This window comes from Amphiprion ocellaris, chromosome 6 (genome assembly GCF_022539595.1).
Source record: "Amphiprion ocellaris isolate individual 3 ecotype Okinawa chromosome 6, ASM2253959v1, whole genome shotgun sequence".
Taxonomy (NCBI): domain Eukaryota; kingdom Metazoa; phylum Chordata; class Actinopteri; family Pomacentridae; genus Amphiprion; species Amphiprion ocellaris.
This window is the reverse complement of record NC_072771.1, coordinates 38,259,443-38,277,648: the sequence shown is the minus strand read 5'-3', so window position 1 is coordinate 38,277,648 and position 18,206 is coordinate 38,259,443. Positions and strand designations below refer to the sequence as shown.

Genomic DNA, 18,206 nt, shown 5'->3' with positions numbered 1-18,206 from the left:
AACATTTAGACTTTTCTCTGTGAATTCTGAGAAATAATTTCCTATTTAATGACAGAGCTACACATCTTAACTCAGTCTCATTAAAACAGACTCTAATTCAGTGTCATCCATCCATATTAAAGTGCAGTTACCCAAAATGTTTGTTGCATGAGCTCCAACAAAACCTGTCCAGGTAGAAGGTCACTTTGACAAACAGGAAGTGGAAGATTCCAAGCAGATTTATAGAAGGGGGAACCGGACTGTACTAAGTGTGGTCCAGTATAGAGGGGTGTTTTGTGGGTTTTTAAGGCTGATAATGATTATTAGTGAGACATTTGGAGTAGATATTCATTTGCAGTAAATGAAAGTATTTAAAATCTTGGAGTTAAACTTAGAAGAACACAAACTCTAACAGAAAACTTTGTTGATACGTTTTTGTTTTGTTTACAGATGTTAAGTTAAACGAGTTTTATTCGTTACGTATAACCAATCAAATCACTCCAGAAGACAGAGGGACCACAGGTAGATAAAGGTTTAGAGCCAAAGTAGCGCCATTCTTAAACTGATTTATTACCGTAAATCGGTAAAAAATAAAATACTGATAATCAGTAAATCAGTCAGTCCACAATTACTACAATTCTACAATGTATGTCTCTTTCCTTTGACTTGTTATTTATACAATATACGATGTATATGATGGTGTTTTTTCATACCAAAGGCTATACTATGATGTTTTCTAAGAGACATACGATGCTACTCTGGTTGTTCTGGTCCTGGGTTGCTGCACTCCTCCTCTGTTGTTTTCTGGATTGTACTCAGCTGCATGCCTTCGTCCACCAGGCCTCCGTTGACTCGTCCCGCCTGCCGTCTCTGGAGCTGAAGCTGGATTGGAACAGACCAAAGTACAGTCCAATCACGATGCCAGCTGCCTCTCAAAAGGCTCCTTCATCTGGCAGGTGGCAGTACTTCTTCTGAGGGGAAGCTGAGCTGGCCCTGCAGAACTTTGGAGATGTGTTCCAGTGGTTGGTGGATGTGTGGAGAGATAGAGCGGGACCTTTGAATTGTTCACAAAAGAAAACAGGGAACCCATTAGTAGTTTTAGTTTAGGCTGCTACTGTGGTGTGTTTTTGGGTTTTAAGAGGTGAACAGGAAGAGTTTTTTTTGTATTGATTATCTTTTACTTTGTTCCTGGTTGGAATGCCCATCAATGTCAACGTGAAGTTCACTTTTAGTTCTGTTTATTTATTTTTATTTTACTAACACCCATTTGTTTTTAACCCCTTCACATGTTGTGTTGTTGTAAACTTCCTCTTTCAAATAAATACTTGTCTAACCCTCTGGAAACCAGCGTTTGGACTGTTTTTGTGTTGCTCCTCATCTACTTCAGACAGCCAGGACATAACAACGTTTTGTGGACTGAAGGCTATACTATAGGCTTTCTTAATTGACATATTATGATGACTTTTTTTTGTTTTAGTTTTTTTTTGCTGTTTTTTAGCAACATATTATAAGAATGTGAACAGTTTTAAAAATTACTATACTTTTACTTGTGCAATGAAATATTATTCTATGGCATTTTTCAGACGACATATACTCTGATGTTTTCTTGAATTACATACTATTTTGACAATATACTGCACTATGACATTTTTTGAACCACATATCATACATGACAATTTTAGGCAACATCCTATCATTTTGTGCTTTTTGAACCACATAATAAACTATGGGGGTTTTTTTTTGCCAACATGCTATACTATGAACTACAGGCCATACTATGTTATTCTTGAAAAGTATACTATACTTTGACATTTTCTGAACTACATCCTATACTATGGCATTATACACAGAGTGCTTTGGTTACATGTTGATTTATAATCTAGATTTTTTTCTGTTTTGTTTTTTGACAGGATTACCACAGACCTGACCGTGAACACCGTTGACACTCACCTGAGGGAGACGCTGTCTAAGATCTCAAGGCTCCTTGGTCGTGGTCTTTCTGGTCCTGCTCCAGAACGCCTTCATCAACTACATCTTCTTTTGAAGAGGCCCTCAGATGCTGCAATCTCTGACCTTCAGGAGGAACTGCTACTTTCACTCTGTAACGAGATGGCGGTTATTTTAAACACCCAGCTCCTGGCGGCTTAGAGTAAAAATTTAACAGCCATCAAAACGGAACTCCAGACAGTTAAATCTGAGCTGTTGGTCAGTATTTCAAACATCAAGTCCAACCCGGCTGCCCTAAAGCATGCTGTGGGTGAAACGGAAACTTCACTCTCCACATCACCGACGACATCGTCACACTCCAAAGCAGAGCACCTGTCTGCTGAACTTTTAAAAGTGGACTATGAAAAGTGGAAACCTACATGGAGTAAGAAAAGTAGACAGAAAAGTAAATGTCTGTACACAACAAATTTAAAAAGAAATCATGTTAATAAATTAAGTCCAAAGAACCGAATTAGCCAATATGCTGGAGAATAAAGTTATTTAATTTGATAAGTATAACCTTGTTTAGTAACATTTCAATTATCTGACAGCAGTCCTAAAGAACTGCCTGTAATCTCAATCATAAAATGGGTTTGGAGAAAGAACATAGATGGTAATCTGGATATACATGAGTTAGGCTTTATAACTACTATTGGTAGTATTGGTGGTAGTAATAGCAATACGACTACTTCTATTAGTAGTGGTAGTACAGTAACCACTACTGCTGCTGATACTGGCACTGCTACTACAACTTGTAATATTATTACAAATGCTGATACTACTTCTACAACTCTAACAGCTGTTTATACTACTACTGCTGTTTGTACTTTTAGTATTACTACTACTGCTTGTACAACTATACTACAGCTACTATTAATCGTCTGGTATTTGGTTGTCAAGCTGCGAGCTCGTGTTAGTGTTTTGCTAGTGGCTAACTAGTTAGCTCTCATAGACTGGAAGCTCTCAACAAGATTTCATAATGAAAAAAGAGCCAAAAACTATTCTTACCTATGAAAAGTCATTCCAAGTTTCCTTGTCTCAATCGTACGACGCAGTGTGTAACTGTATGCAGCAGTGAGACGGCATACTTCTTGTTTCCGTTTTCACGCCGTCTACATCAACGGAATGCACTGAAACTTTGCTCCCACTAGCTTAGCCTCGCAGTAGCACGCAGCTCAAAGAGGCGTGTCCTATCTACTCATTCATATCTATGGACGTGTCCTATCTACTCATTCATATCTATGCTATCTATGCTACTGTGGACATGGGGAGCCATATAACCCAGAATGCATTTCGCGCCGACAAGCGGAAAAGGCAGAAGAGGAAACTTTCAGGGGTAACAATGTTTTTTTGGGGAATACTACTGTTATTATGATACAAAATGTAGTTTTCAGATTATTTCAGGCGAGAAAGTAGTTGTCTAAACGTCAAATATGTCAATTTTGACTTTTAAATTTATTAAGATAAAGCCTGATTAAAAAATTATTGCAACTGTTTAGGAGATGTGAGCGTCCAGGTTAGACAGCTATGACCGGTCTCAGGCTCAGCAAGCTTTTTATGTGCACTGTAATGCACATTGTTTCAGTTTGGTGATTGTGGACACTGTGAAAGCAGTGCTGGAGGCATCATGCTTTTTTTCTTTGATGCAGCGCCTGTATACATTTCTATGTGGATCATATGTACACCAGAAGTGGTAGGACATACAGCGTGGAATGTTTCAGGATCAGCCTCCAGAGTTGCCCAGACTAAGTGATGTTAGGTGGACTTGCAGGTTCCATGCTTGCTGAAATCTCATGAACCGGCTTCCAGCTGTACTCCGTGTCCTCCGTGACATTGATGATGAAAACAGTGGAAACAAATGTGTAGAAGCACGTGGACTAATTAAATGTGAAAGTTTCCTATTGGGGTTTAGACAACACCGTTACATTTCAGCTAACAAATGTAACTTTTCTCTTCTGTGTTTAACTTCACTCCTGATGCTAAATAACTCCTTATAGCAGCTTCTATTAAGTCTATTACAACCATTACTGGAATATCCCCCCTGGGTTTGTAGCTTTGCTGTTGCTTCCTCTTAAAACATATTTACTGTAGCTTTTTTTTCTTCAAATTTCTGCTATGCTACATGGTGAATTAATACTCTCTTATTAATTTACTAAGCTTGACTGAGCTCCAACTGAATTAACCTCCATACAGGTTGCACAGTCAGCTGAGTGGATTTATAGGCAGGGAGGTTCAATACAGAGGCGCCCAATTAAAACCCCTGCAGCCAAATGGAGACGTATGAAGAGTTACCGATTATAAAAAGCAGCGTTTATGCAGCAGTAAATCAGCCAGTCAGGATAAATAACCACTGCGCCTCACTGGTCCTACTGCTGGAAGGTTACTTGGGCTGCAACACTGAGTTTAACTGCGTCTAAAGCACGAGGAAATAATGATAATTGTATCATAAATGCTCTAATAAAGTATGCGGTTTATTATTTTTAACGTTTCTATTACTGCTATACAAGCCACCCTGTAACAAGCTGCAGACAAATAAAGAAATGGAAAACATGCAGAGGAAAGTTACTTTATCATGCAAAAAAGTGTCTCTGAACACCTGAGGGAGCCACTGAGTTTGAAATCATCAGGAGGTAAAATGAAAGGAAAGTTCAGCTAATGGAGAACAACTTAAGTTAGAGGCCATTAAGCTATTATATATATATAATTTATAAACTAATGGTAATTCAGTGGCAGAGTTTTTTCTCTCTTTACTATCATTTCAAATTTTCTGTCACTGGAAGATGCATCAAAAAAATCATCTTGAAGCTTTTACTACCCATAATCATCAACATAAAACACAGAAATAGAAAATTAGGAGCATATTAAGTAATTAATTTTGAGCAGCAACCTAAACATAAACGATGGCATGGCTTAAAATGTAATTAATTTAATTCAATTACACGGAGAGACAATCATTTATTTGTTAAGTAATTGTGAAAAAATGAACAGTGCAAATTTCAAACCCACTTTTTCATTTGATTTACTTTGATGATGGAAAATTAGACAAAGATCTACAAAATGTTACATTGATCATTACAGGAGTATTGAAAATATTTTGACTTCTGTGAGAGAAAACTGATTCAGTGTCTTCAATTTCTTACTCCTTTTAAATCACTTCTTAAAACACTTTTTTATAGACTTGCTTTTATGCAATTGTCTATTTTATTGTATTTGTTAATTTTACTATCTTTTACCCTTTGTGTATGTGCTTATTTACATGTTTGTCTTACTTATTTACTATTACTAATATCACAATTATTTCTTTTAGCCTCGTCTTTATAGTTTTATCCTCTACTTTGTTTTATTCCACTTCTTCTATTTCTCCACTGTAGCCTCTCTGGTCTTTTTCCTTCTGTTTGGATATAAATATAGCTATTATTACTATTTTGCATGCTTTAAAGAATTTAGGTTACCAATAAAATATTTAAATAGTTGAATTATTGCTGTTATTTAGTAGTATTATGTTAATTTTATCATTATTTTCTCCTCAGTGTTCGCTAACTTGATGATGCATTCTAGACTATCAGAGTTCGTATTATTCAGTCAACAGGACGATATTAACCAAAATAAATGCTACCTTTAACATAGTAAATTCAACTTATAGTATATGGAAAGTCTATATTACTTAAATTGCTTGTTAAATGTATCCAACAAAACTACTGTGTACATTTTTCCCCCTTGTCTTCAAAAACTGTCCGTGAGAAGGAGTCGCCGTTTCGAGGCGTCCCTGAAGGCATCATTGCCTGGCAACGGAGAGTTTCTGCGGCGGAAACTTTTTCTGACAAAATGCCGAAAAAGAAGGAGAAGAAAACCGGTGAGAAACAAGAAGAAACCAAGAAAACACCGAACAAGAGCAGCTCTGAAACTCCTGCAGATAAAACCAGTGCTGACGACAAGGAAAAGGATTTATACCTGACTCAGATAAAATATCTGACGGAGCAGTTGGAGAGGTGAGGCTGTTTAAAGTTTACTACGACAAATAAAACGGTTCTCCGCACAGAAAATTAAGTAATTTAAACGGGAAACGTGATAATAATGTAGTAATACGTTATTCTTGTGAGGAAATAGTTTGTAAAAAAAAAATTTTTTTTACAAGGTAGATTTTAAAAAACTCTCAACAAATTTGCATAATACCCTGTAATGCTGTATGCTAGGTGAGCTTGTCATTTGTTAGCCGTGCTAGCACTTTGAAATTAGCAACTTTATTAGCACAGACACTTGCAGCAAAACAACAGAAACAATAATTAAACTGATTGATTTTAAAGACTACGATGACCCAGTGGTTCCTGTGTTTCAATAAAATGAATGAAATTAAGTTATATTTACTAATGCTGGTAAAAACGACCATGAAACTTCCCCGGTTGATAACTTACAATAATTATTGACAACAGAGTGACAGAAATTGTATGTTTAAAAATGCAAATGACGTCTCAAAATACCCTAACTTCAATATATTTCCACAATAGAAAACTGAACATTAGATAAAGACAACTTACAAATTCTAAATAGTTTCATTTTGTTGGTATATTAGTTTTTAAAAGGTTTTACTTAGGGGTTTTGGATATCTGGCAATACATCTAAAATATTTTTTTTGCAATGTTTATAGGAATCATTCTATAATTCTAATTCTATAAATAAGATTGTGAATGTTGTATGAACCTTCAGAACATAGATATAGACAAAAATTTAACCCTCGTATTATGTTAAGGGTCAATTTGACCCATTTCAGTTTTTGTGTTCACCAAAGTGCTAGTTATCCTTTCTTTTTCTTCATGAAATTTTGTGACTTTTCCTCATCTAGGGTCATGAACTGGTATGTAAAATCTGGACACTTTGATGTCTCGTGGAATGTCTGTGCAGAGTTTGTGTACAAATATGATGTTGCGGGTCATTTTGACCCGGACACTTTAAAATATGGGTAGCCTGTGATGCAAAATCGAGCTATGCATGGAATATGCAAGTGTACACTGGAAAGCTACCTGGAGGAGCATCTGAGAAGAATCAGGAGATGCGTGTGGTGCTGGAGATGAGTGACGGGCTGCAAGGTCATAACATCACATGTGACAACTTCTTTACATCCTACTGCCTTGGAGATGAACTTCAGAAGAGAAAGCTGACTATGTTGGGAGCAGTCAGAAGAAATAAGCCAGAACTTCCTAGTGAAATTCTGAAGATGCAGGGCAGACCTCTGCACTCCTCAATATTTGTTTTTGCTGAGAAAGCCACAGTTATTTCATACTGCCCAAAGAAAAACAAGAATGTTCTTGTAATGAGCACAATGCACACAGATGCATCTCTGAGCAAAAGAGAAGACAAGAAGCCACAAATGATCCTGGACTACAACTCCACCAAAGGAGGAGTTGACAATCTGGACAAAGTCACAGCAACATACAGTTGCCAGCACAAGACTGCCCGATGGCCCTTGGTGATTTTCTACAACATTGTGGATGTGTCTGTTTACAATGCCTATGTCCTGTGGACTGAAATCAACCAGCAATGGAATGCCGGCAAATTGTACCGACGTCGGCTTTTCCTGGAAGAACTCGGCAAAGCACTCGTCACTCCCAAGATCCAGAGGCGAGCCAGGCCAGCTCGATCCCCAGCAGCTGCAGCTGTCATTGAAAAGGTGAAGCTCACATCATCCAACCAATCTGCAATGAATCCAGTGGACACAGGTGTAAACAAACGGAAAAGATGCCAGGTCTGTCCCTCCCGAGAGGACAGTAAAACAAGTACCTCTTGTGTGAAATGCAAGAATTACATCTGCAGAAAGCACACAGTGACACCTTGTCCATCATGTGGAGAACATTGAAAATGTTGAACACTGAAAATCTGAGACAATGGGACAAGTTAAATGAAAAAAACAAAACAAAAAATGAAAATGGAAAAATGTTAACTAAATAGTTCTTAAATATAGTGTTGGAATTAAAAAAAAAAAAAGTATTGTATGTCCATTATCTATACACCACTTAATCCTCACTAGGGTCATGGGGGGGCTGGAGTCTATCCCAGCTGACTCAGGTGAAGGCAGGGGACACCCTAGACAGGTCACCAGTCTGTCACAGGGCTACATACAGAGACAAACAATCACTCTCACATTCACACCTACGGGCAATTTAGAATGATCAATTAACCTCAGCATATTTTTGGACTGTGGGAGGAAGCCGGAGTACCCGGAGAAAACCCACGCATGCACAGGGAGAACATGCAAACTCCATGCAGAAAGATCCCGGGAAAGCCGGGACGCGAACCAGGGATCTTCTAGCTGCAAGGTGAAAGTGCTAACCACTACACCACTGTGCAGCCCAGTATTGTATGTCTCTTTTCTAAATGTTTATATAATCTAAAATAAAGTTGTTATTGGTTTAACCTGGTGTTGGCTGTTTTGAGTGGATTTACACAGTACGGGTCAAAATGACCCGCAACATAATCAATGTAATTTTTTTTCAACATAATACGAGGGTTAAAGTTTAGTAAGTTCTATGTACATGTAAGTGGGGAATTCTAGCTCATAGTATGAGAATAAACTCATTTTGTAACTCCAATCATGTTTTATAATTAATTTCTACGGAAACAAAGACACAAAGTGTAGCTAAATAAATGCTTAAATGTGTATTTTGGACATTTTCTTCCCACTAGTCTTTGATAAGATGTGTTTGGGAAACAAATTCAAAAGCTCTGAATTGACCAATGCTTGAAATTTTTGGAGACCAGTTTATAATGTGGCCATAAAGAATTATCATTAGTTTGAAGAGAAACACCAGCTTAAATGACAATTTACTGGGGTGTACCTACAGTTTTGATGACACTTACATTTTGCCAGTCACATCTAAGTGCCAAAATGAGCTGAGAATCTTCACATACTTCTTCTAAGTCACTTTGACTAAATCCCTGTCTTCTAAAATTCACCATAACATAGCACATGTAAGAGGTATAAATGTTCTTGAAATCCAGGAGGAGACAGCAGGTTAATCATGAAACATGTTCTCTTGTTTTCTCTCAGATATCAGCAGAAATGTGATGAACTTGAGAGGCAGAAGAAGGACTTGATCTCACAGAGCAGCACACTGGAGAAAGAGAAGAAGGACATTGTTGAGTACCTGAAACGCTCCCTGCTGGAGAAGGAGGACGAGGTGGACGAGCTGTCAGAGCGGCTGGAAAATCAGCGACGGGCAGCAGATCAGGATAAAGATGCTCTGCAGCTACAGCACAACCACATGAGGAAAGAACTCCAAGACAGAATGGATGAACTCACTAAAGAAAACACGACACTTGGTGAGATTTTATCCTGCAGTCTGTGAGCTGAACCAGAGTTCAGCTTGTTATAGGTCCTTTAAAATAGTGTTGAGACTGTATCTTTCCCATGTAAAACAGAAAATGAGCAGTAAGTTGACTTCAAAAATAATATCAAATGTTTTTTGCAAAGCATGGAGTTGCACAATGTTCCACTCTCCATGTGATTAATTTATTCATGCTGCTTGAGTGGCATGGGGTGGGGGGTGGCGACGAATAGTCGGATCTCAAAATTAATATCCGGATACCACCGTCGGGACTGAATATTCGGATATTCGGGTCCAGCCCTAGTACGTACAAAGCTTAAACTTTTCCATGTTTTGTTGTCAGAAAGGTGATAATTCTACCTTATATACATTATTGAGGACATAGTAGTGATGTACTGGACTGCATCTTACTGAAAAGTGTTCTTAATATTTCATCTATCTCATGAAATGTCTCATATATCATATTATTTAACCTGATAGACTGAGGGGATATAGCTGCTCTGTTTAGGAACTTCACTAACTAAACACGGGATCAAACTACCTGGTTTAGTTTAACCTCAACGAGCAACGCCAAAGAGTAAAAGATATGCAGAAAAGAACTATATGAAGTCCAAATCTGGACTCTGAATGTAATCTAGACTCTCCTTCCCTCTTCTCCTCCCAGTGGAGAGACTTTCCAGTCTGGAGGAGTTTCAGAGGCAGAAGGCGGAGCTGATGTCCAACATGGAGTTTCTGGAGAAGCAGCTGGAGAATCAGAAGGAGAAGCACAAAGACGACATCCACAGCCTGGAGATGAAAACACTGCTGGAAAAGAGGAGGTTGAGCTCACTTAAGTTCTACTTAACTACTTGTATCAGTGACTGTGGCAGCTGTAGAATGTAACTAAGTACATTTACTCAAGTATTGTGCAAATTCTGAGTACTTTTTTTAAATGCAGGCTTATACTTAAACTCCAATTCATCTCAGAGGTGAATACGCTTTACTTAATTACATTTTTTGACAGATTTAGTTAATGTTAAGATTCCACATTCCTAATATTTAAATTGTGTAACTCCAAATGTGGTGATTTTGAATGCTTGTGTGGTAAAACTAAAGGATTAATGGTTCATTACGAGAAACTTTTCAAGCCAAATAAACTATTAAATAACCTTGCAGGATTAAAATGCAAAACTGAAAACAGGGCTGTTTTTCTGCGCTCACAAAGAAACGGCAGTGATACCATAAACATATGAAAATATTACAAAAAAATCAGGCATTCTTGTAGATTAAACTACCCAGCAGCTTATAAAGTAGTAAATCAACTCAACTTTAAACATCTACACATTAATTAAGACATTATATATCACAGTAAAACACTGACAGGGACTATTTTAGTGCACCATCAGTACTTTTGATAACTAAAGTAAAGTTTACTCATAGTACTTACATGCTTTTACTCAGGTAAAGTTTTGAATTCTGAACTTTTACTTGTAGTAGAGCATTTTCAGTGTGTTATTAATACTTTTACTCAAGGAAAGGATCTGAATACAACCTCTAATTGTACTACTAAAATTACATAGTGTTCTACAGCTGATGGTAAATAATACAGAAGAAAGTTGTGGCAGCAGTATTAATAAAAAATCACATTTAAATATAAAAAACATAATTAAAAACATACCTATAATTATTCACCTGTAAATGACCACCTCTGTGTCTCTTCTTCATGTTCCTGACAAAAGACTGGAGCAGGAGATGAAAGACCACGTGGCAGTGATGGCAGCAGAAGTGCAGCAACTGGTGGACCAGAAGGTTCCAGAGACGACCAGGTCGGTTCTTCGGGAGAACGTGGAGGTGAAGAACCATCTCAGCCTGCTGTCAGAGCAGACGCGGGTCCTGATGGAGGAGAACGCTGCCCTGAGGGGTCGAAAGAGTCGACTCAGCGTCGACGTGGACATCCTGGAACAAATGCTAAGCGAGACGTCACGAACAAGCTGCATCCGCAAGAAGGTAGGAGGAAGACTCTGTGGAGGAAGACATTGTAGCTGGAAGAGCTCCTCAAGTTATGCATCAAAACTGGGTTGTCTGTGGAGATTGGGTTTTCTAATGTTACTTTTTATATTTAAGATTGACTCCTATTTTAAAAGCAACATCCTATCAAGGAAACAAAACAAGTGGAATGAAAGAAAACAGCGTAATGAAAAATAAATATGACACATAATTTAAAATAGCCAACTTTCTGTTGTTTTTTGGGTATGAATGTCGATGGCTTTTTTTGTGCGTCATGACGAGTTACATATGCCTGTAGGTCACATGTACTGGCCATAGTAAATGTTAGATTTTTTCCAGGGGGTTCTATTAAGCCATTTTAGCATACGCTTGTGCAGTTCCTCTGAAACAGGTGTCAAAACATACGGCGATCCCCCGTAGGATGTAAAATGTAAAAGTTACACAGACATTTACTGCAATTTTTCAATACAAGTAACTGCGATTTTAAATTTATACTCTGTACTACCACAACTTTTATGTGTTTTTACGTATACATTTTACAGATTTCCAAGGCAGGGGGATATATTAAACTTCTTCCTTAATAGTGTGTCAGTTCAGGCAGTCTGGATTACTACACACGTGGAAATGAATGAAAATTTAAAATAATTTCTAGATCTTGACAGCTAATTTTGATCATTAAGTAAAATACTATATTATTCAGTTCCAGATACATGTGACTAAATGTTTTGTGCCAAAAAAAGCACCAAAATAAAAGTTGGAAAAAGTTATTAGGAGTTGAACATTTGTTGTTGTTTTTTTTTCAGGGCTGATTCCGATATTTATTCCTGGTAATCAAGGAGTCCAAAATACTTTTGCTGTAAAAATAAAAATCTTGCTTTCAGAATTCAGAAAAAAACAACTTCTCTCACAAAATCTTATTGAAATGCCTTTGCTGATTTATGGTACTCAAATATTTTATTGTATGTATTCCCAGTACAGATTTAAAAAGGCAGCAGCATCAAAGACAAAATAGCAAATTTTAGAATTAAGGAATTTTAGCAGAAATCCATCCATCCATCCATTATCTAAACACCGCTTAATCCTCACTAGGGTCGCGGTTAGCAGAAATCAGTAAAAAAAAATAACAGTACTGATAATATGAAAACTGCTGAATATCAACACTGATAATTCATTCAGCCAATAATTGATCCTAACCCTTGAATTTATGCATTTTAGTTTGTATGAGCATTTTCTGTATCCAGTGAAAGCTCCTGTTTCATATATAAACTACTTATTACTTACATACACTTTTACTTTTACTTTTACACTTTTACTTACTATAATAAATGTCATTACCAACTAAAAGATGCTTACTGAAGAAGAACTGATTTACTGAAAACATTCACCGTCTCGTCTCCTTCAGGTCGTGGAGCAGCTCACAGAAAAGTGTCAGCAGCTGCAAACAGAGCAGAAAGAATCCAGGCAGCAACTAGAGCAGCTTCAGAACAAACACACAGCAGACCTGGCTGAGATGGAGACACTCAGGTCAAAGTTTCCTCTGAATTACCAAGAATCATCATCTCAGCCTACATTTAAAGCAGAGGACTGGTCGGTAGTAGGATGAACCACCACTGAGATATACTTCCTGTTTTCAGATGGGACCGGGCCTCGCTGTCGGAGCAGTGCAGTAAAACCAGAGCTGAGGTGAGTCGGCTGGAGGCGGAGCTACAGGAGGAGAGGAGGAGGAGGAGCAGGATGAAGAGCATCATGGAGGAAGCTGCCGACAATCTCAGACAAGCCCTGATGGTAAAACAGTATTGTTGACCTCAGTTTACTAGAATTATATCGTATTTCAGAACAAATTGGCCACATTTAAGGCAAAAAATTTGATTTTAAAAGCGTACAATCTGAGAAGAATATCTTTATTTATCTACCTGAAGACTGTCGGGCAGGTTTGCCAATCTCCATCACTAAAGCCCCATTTATCGATACAAGGATGCTCATTTTTGATGCCAAGCTAACTGAGTCTTGCTCATGTAAATGTAAGAAGTTATAAATGTAACCCAGTAAACAGAATGGACCTCACATATATTTATATGTATGTTCAAATGACTAGCAGGAATTTAATGACAGTACATCTGTAGTGGCTAATTATTTAAACTTACTTTAACCGCACTAAAATTATATTTACTAAAAAATAATAACAAGGGAAGTAGGCAATTTAAAAAGGAAAGAATCAGATGGAGGGTTAAAAGTTTAAAAAATAAAATTGAGAATTAAAGAATTAGAAAGACGACCTCACACCAAGGAACCAGGCAGCTAAAATTAAAATAAAACAAGAGAGAACTTCTAAAATAAACAGGACATAATACAGAATAGAACACTAAAACTAATTAAAGCTAAAAGTAAACTTCACATAAAAGCAAGTCTATAAAAGTGGGTTTTCAGAAGTGATTTAAAAGAAGTTACTGACGCTGCAGGCCTCATCTCCTCAGGCAGGTTGTCCCAAAGTCGAGGTCCTGATGGAGAAAGCTCAGTCACCTTTAGATATAAGCCTCGACTCTGGAACAACCAAAAGGGATCCACCTGAGGATCTGAGGCTCATACGAGGTCAACAGATCGCAAATGTATCATGGGATGAGCCCCTAGCGAGCTTTAAAAGTGATCAGTAAAATCTTAAAATCGGTTCTAAAATGAACAGGGAGCCAGTGGAGGGAAGCCAGGATAGGAGTGATGTCTGTTCAAACCAGTAAGAAGCCTATCACACACCGTACACTATAGTTGACTTTTCAATACATAATACAGTTAAACACAGAATATTAAAGTACAAATGCAGTCGCAGAACTTGCTCCCCAACATCGAACCCTATTGCCAACAAATCAGTGGCTTAATTACAAACTACACAGCAGAGAAGCAAAGCAGACTCACATCTACACATGTGATTATCAGGTAATCAATCATTTTCACCACATTAATTATTCAGAATGAAACTCAAAACACTGCATCTTGCCGATTTTCATTTTCTGGTGGCAGGAAAACAGCCCAACACTCAGAAACAAGAAAAACTAACTCGGATTAAAGCACAGAGAGATGCTGGAAACAAGTGGAGGTTTTTATTTTTACTTTAGTCCGTTTACATCTCCTGAAGTATTAAATCTTCTCCTTTCTGTCCCGTTTCATCGCCTGCAGCAGATTCTAACGGCATGTAACACAAGGCCAAACTCAACCTAACTTTGTCCTCTAGAGGTTAAAAAGTCAAAATAATCAACATCTGAACAAAATAATTCACATTTCTACCACAAACTTACTTAAACACTAAAATACCCACAAAACTACAGTTCTTCCTTTATTGTCTCACTTTCATTAGTTTCATGTGACCTTCAGGACAAAATAATCTTAACTCGAGGTTCGTTTTCTGTCTATAAATATGTCTCCAGCAGCATCATAGCGACACTTGAAACATCTCCAGGTGTAAATTTAAATCTATTCTGCTACAGGAGAGCACATTTACACTGCTGGTAGTTAAATAAGTTAATAATGCACTAAAAAATAGAAGCTTTCCAGCTGTTTCGATATTTATTTCAGCCAGTGAGACTGTTTCTGCTCCAAACATTTGTCTGACTTCAGCCCTGACGTTGGCTCTGTCTCCTGCAGGAGTCGTCCACCGATCAGGACTCAGAGCAGAACTCGTGGAAGCAGCTGATGCAGAAGCTGCTGGTGGTTTTGGAAAGACGCAGATTCACCAACTCCACTGCTGAGAACGACCGACTGAACGAGCTGCAGAACTCCGACTCTGCAGCAGCCAAGTAATAAAATGAATCGCTCACCAGATACTTTGTCAGCTACATACCTATTAAAACCAATCAGCAACTTCAATAAGCTTACAGCCAGGTTTAATGGTGTTTCTTTGGGAGATGTTTTAGTGATTCAGTCACAGCAAAGAAAGGCAAAGTGTTCAACTTTATATTTTAATTAGAGCAGGGGTCAAAAACTCATTTTAGTTCAGGGGCCTCATTCAGCCCAGTTTGATCTGAAGTGGTAAACTCAGAGCATAATAACATATAAATAAACACAACTCCTAATTTTTCCTTTGTTTTAGTGCAAAAAAAGTACATTCTGAAAACGTTCACATTTAAGGAATTATCTTTTTACAAAACACTATGAACAATCTGAAATTTCTTCAGAAAAATAATTTCAATTTCAGCAACATTCAGCCTAAGCTTACAACTTCCAGATCACAGTGTCTACAAAGGAACACAACATTTAGTCATCTGGAACTGAATGATATCGCATTTTACTGTATGATCAAAATGACAAAAGTCAGATAAAAAAAACCCCAAAAAACAAGACATTATATTACAAAAATGAATGACAAAAGCAAGACACAATGCGGCAAAAGTGAGACAAACGACACAAAACAAAACAAGACAAAAAATTAGACAAAAAAGTTACAAAACGACACAAGCAGATAAAAAATGACAAAAGCGAAAAACAAAACGACAAAAAATAGACAACGCAAGCTAGACAAATAAACACACAAAACAACAAATACAGCACAACGCAAATTGACAAAAATAAGAGAAAAACACGAGACAAAAAGGAAACAAAAAACAAAAATGAGACAAACAACAAAAGTCAGACAAAAAAAACGACAAAAAACAACAAAAACAAGACAAAATATTACAAAAGCAAGACACGAAATGACAAAAGACCAATGAACAATCTAGTATTTTACTTTATGATCCAAACAACTTGTCATGGTCTCGAAATGATTTTATAGTTTTATTAATTTACAATCTGCAGTTAATGTCTTCTCTGGAATTTTTACACTTTGAGGGCCGGATTGGACCCTCTGGAGGACCGCTTTTGGCCCACAGGCCTCATGTTGAACACCCCTGAATTAGAGCATCATGGCTAGCACGGTTCAGCTAAAGGCCTTCATTAACTACTGAGGCTAATTATTTCATCAGTGCTGTTTTGAAAGAAACGTTCTTGCTGCCAGTTATAAACCAAAACTGAGAACAAGTTGAAATATTCCATGTTTGTCATCGTTCCTGTGTCTTTACAGAACATTAACTCTGGATCCAGAGTTGAGTTTCCAGTTCCATTTGGCTCGCTACAGGCCGGGAGACCTCGGCTTTATCCCCCGACCTGCACCGAAACACAAAAACACACTTTACAGGACGGCAGTTACGTCCAGCAGCACACATGTTCCTCTGCACAGGTCTGTTAGAACCACAAAACTCAACTCTATAGTCCTTTAGCAGCACCACTGGGTTAGAAAAAGAAAATCAGATACTTACCTAAAACTTCATCATTCGTATTCATTCATTATTTTAGAGACTCATTTCAGGACTTTAGTTATAAGCTTTGAAAATGAACACAAGTCAGGATAATCCTCAGTAGAAAGAAATGGAACTTTAGAGAAAAGTCCATTTACCTCCTACTGAACAGAATCTACACACACACACACACACACACACACACAGTATTAGTGGTTACTTTCACTCATTTTACAAAAAAACTACGAAATTATTTAGTTTGTTTTGTAAATCTGCTCTTTGAAATGACTCTACTGACAACAGCTCCTCATATTTTTCATGTTTCGTTTGTCTCTGCTGCTCTTTTCACTCAGGAAACCTTCCAGCCAGAAGACCATCAGCTCCGTTAAACTGGCCGACTCTGCTGTCGGGTTGTTGATCTCCAAACACCCCAGACTCAAATGACAGTAGCCAGACTCATTACCTGAACACTGTAGAAGCCTTTTGTTATGTTACAGCAAAAACTAACGCAAAATACACACATTTTGTGCTAGAAATGTTCAAAAAATGTCTCAGTTGTCTACAGTGATTAGTGGAAATTACCAAATCTATGATGCCATGCCACAGCCAACGCAGAAGGCTCTTATTTGTCTTTTTTGAGTTGCCTTATCTCCTCTGTTTTCCATCCTCTTGCCTGTGAACTTGAAATTCATCACGAGAAAAGAGGTGGTTTGACAAAGGAGGTATGATTGAGGACGTACAGGTTTATCCTCACATATAAAAGAGGCGAGACACAAAGCTGGAATAAAAAAAACATGTTGGATACAGGGCTTACAAAGTAGGTCACAGGACTTTTTTGTCTGTCGGAGCTCTTTCATTGTTAATGGCAGCAGAAATCCACATTCTTGTCACATTAATCCTCGTTGTGAACTGAATTAGAAGTCTGCTAATCGTAATGCAACAATAGAAGACGCCATAGTTACCGTGCATCGCTTTAAAACGACGGTTCTGAAGCGAGGACGTCTCGTTCTGTTGAAGATTTGTTTCCTCGACTGCTCAGATGCAACGAGAGAGAAGTAGAGGAAAGAAATCAAGAATATATCAAGGGAAAACTGGAAAATGGGAGTGAATCTGCTTCCAGGCAACTAGATTTAACATTGAACTGTTAGAGTAGCTTCGTAATATTTTCGTGCTTCTGTAAAAACTATGATTTATGAATAGAAAATCAGAAATCACAGTTTTCAGAGCAGCTGTTCTGTTCTTTAAAATTAAATATAACCATTGACTGTTATTAAAAGGTGAATTATTGTCATTGTTAAAGATATTTCTGCTTTGTGTTATTGGTCCTGTATCTTTACTACTTTTTGTGTTACGTGTTATATATATGTTGTTTTTGATCAGCTTAAATAATAAATCTGGTACAAAAAAGATAAATGTGCGGTTTTGATTTTCATTGCTGTTTTTTTCTTTTTTGCATTGAGCAGCTTTTCAAATAGTGACAGCATGCAGAATTTTTATGAGCATGTAGCCAATTGTTGGATAATTAACCTTGTGCCTTTGAAAATATTAACTGTCTCTTTTCCATTCAGAAGTGCAGCTTTTCCTCCCCAAAGTGAGAAATGACTCATCAGGTGTTAAGAAAACAGCTGCAGTCTGTTTACTGTGTGTTCATTTAGCAGCGACCACACAGCCTCAG

At 37.5% G+C, this 18,206-nt stretch overlaps 1 protein-coding gene and 1 long non-coding RNA gene across 3 annotated transcripts; one reads left to right on the top strand and one right to left on the bottom strand.

Moving 5' to 3' along the window:
• Positions 1-525: 525 nt before the first annotated feature.
• LOC129349132 (uncharacterized) lies at positions 526-3,132 on the bottom strand. Its single transcript, XR_008602000.1, has 3 exons — positions 2,974-3,132; positions 1,930-2,078; positions 526-1,033 (listed from the first exon to the last, which is right to left on the bottom strand). It is a non-coding gene; the product is annotated as an uncharacterized LOC129349132 (long non-coding RNA).
• Positions 3,133-3,252: 120 nt separating this feature from the next.
• cfap157 (cilia and flagella associated protein 157) lies at positions 3,253-17,938 on the top strand. Of its 2 annotated transcripts, XM_023285869.3 has the most exons (10): positions 3,253-3,301; positions 5,710-5,954; positions 9,008-9,279; positions 9,949-10,102; positions 11,003-11,270; positions 12,673-12,794; positions 12,905-13,055; positions 14,904-15,055; positions 16,318-16,473; positions 16,885-17,938. In XM_023285869.3, the coding sequence occupies exons 2-10, from the start codon at positions 5,791-5,793 to the stop codon at positions 16,973-16,975; spliced, it is 1,530 nt and encodes a 509-aa protein (XP_023141637.1). In that variant the 5' UTR covers positions 3,253-3,301; positions 5,710-5,790; the 3' UTR covers positions 16,976-17,938. The 2 variants fall into 2 exon arrangements, with proteins under 2 accessions (XP_023141637.1, XP_054867344.1); XM_055011369.1 differs by lacking the exon at positions 16,318-16,473.
• The last annotated feature ends 268 nt before the right edge of the window (positions 17,939-18,206 follow it).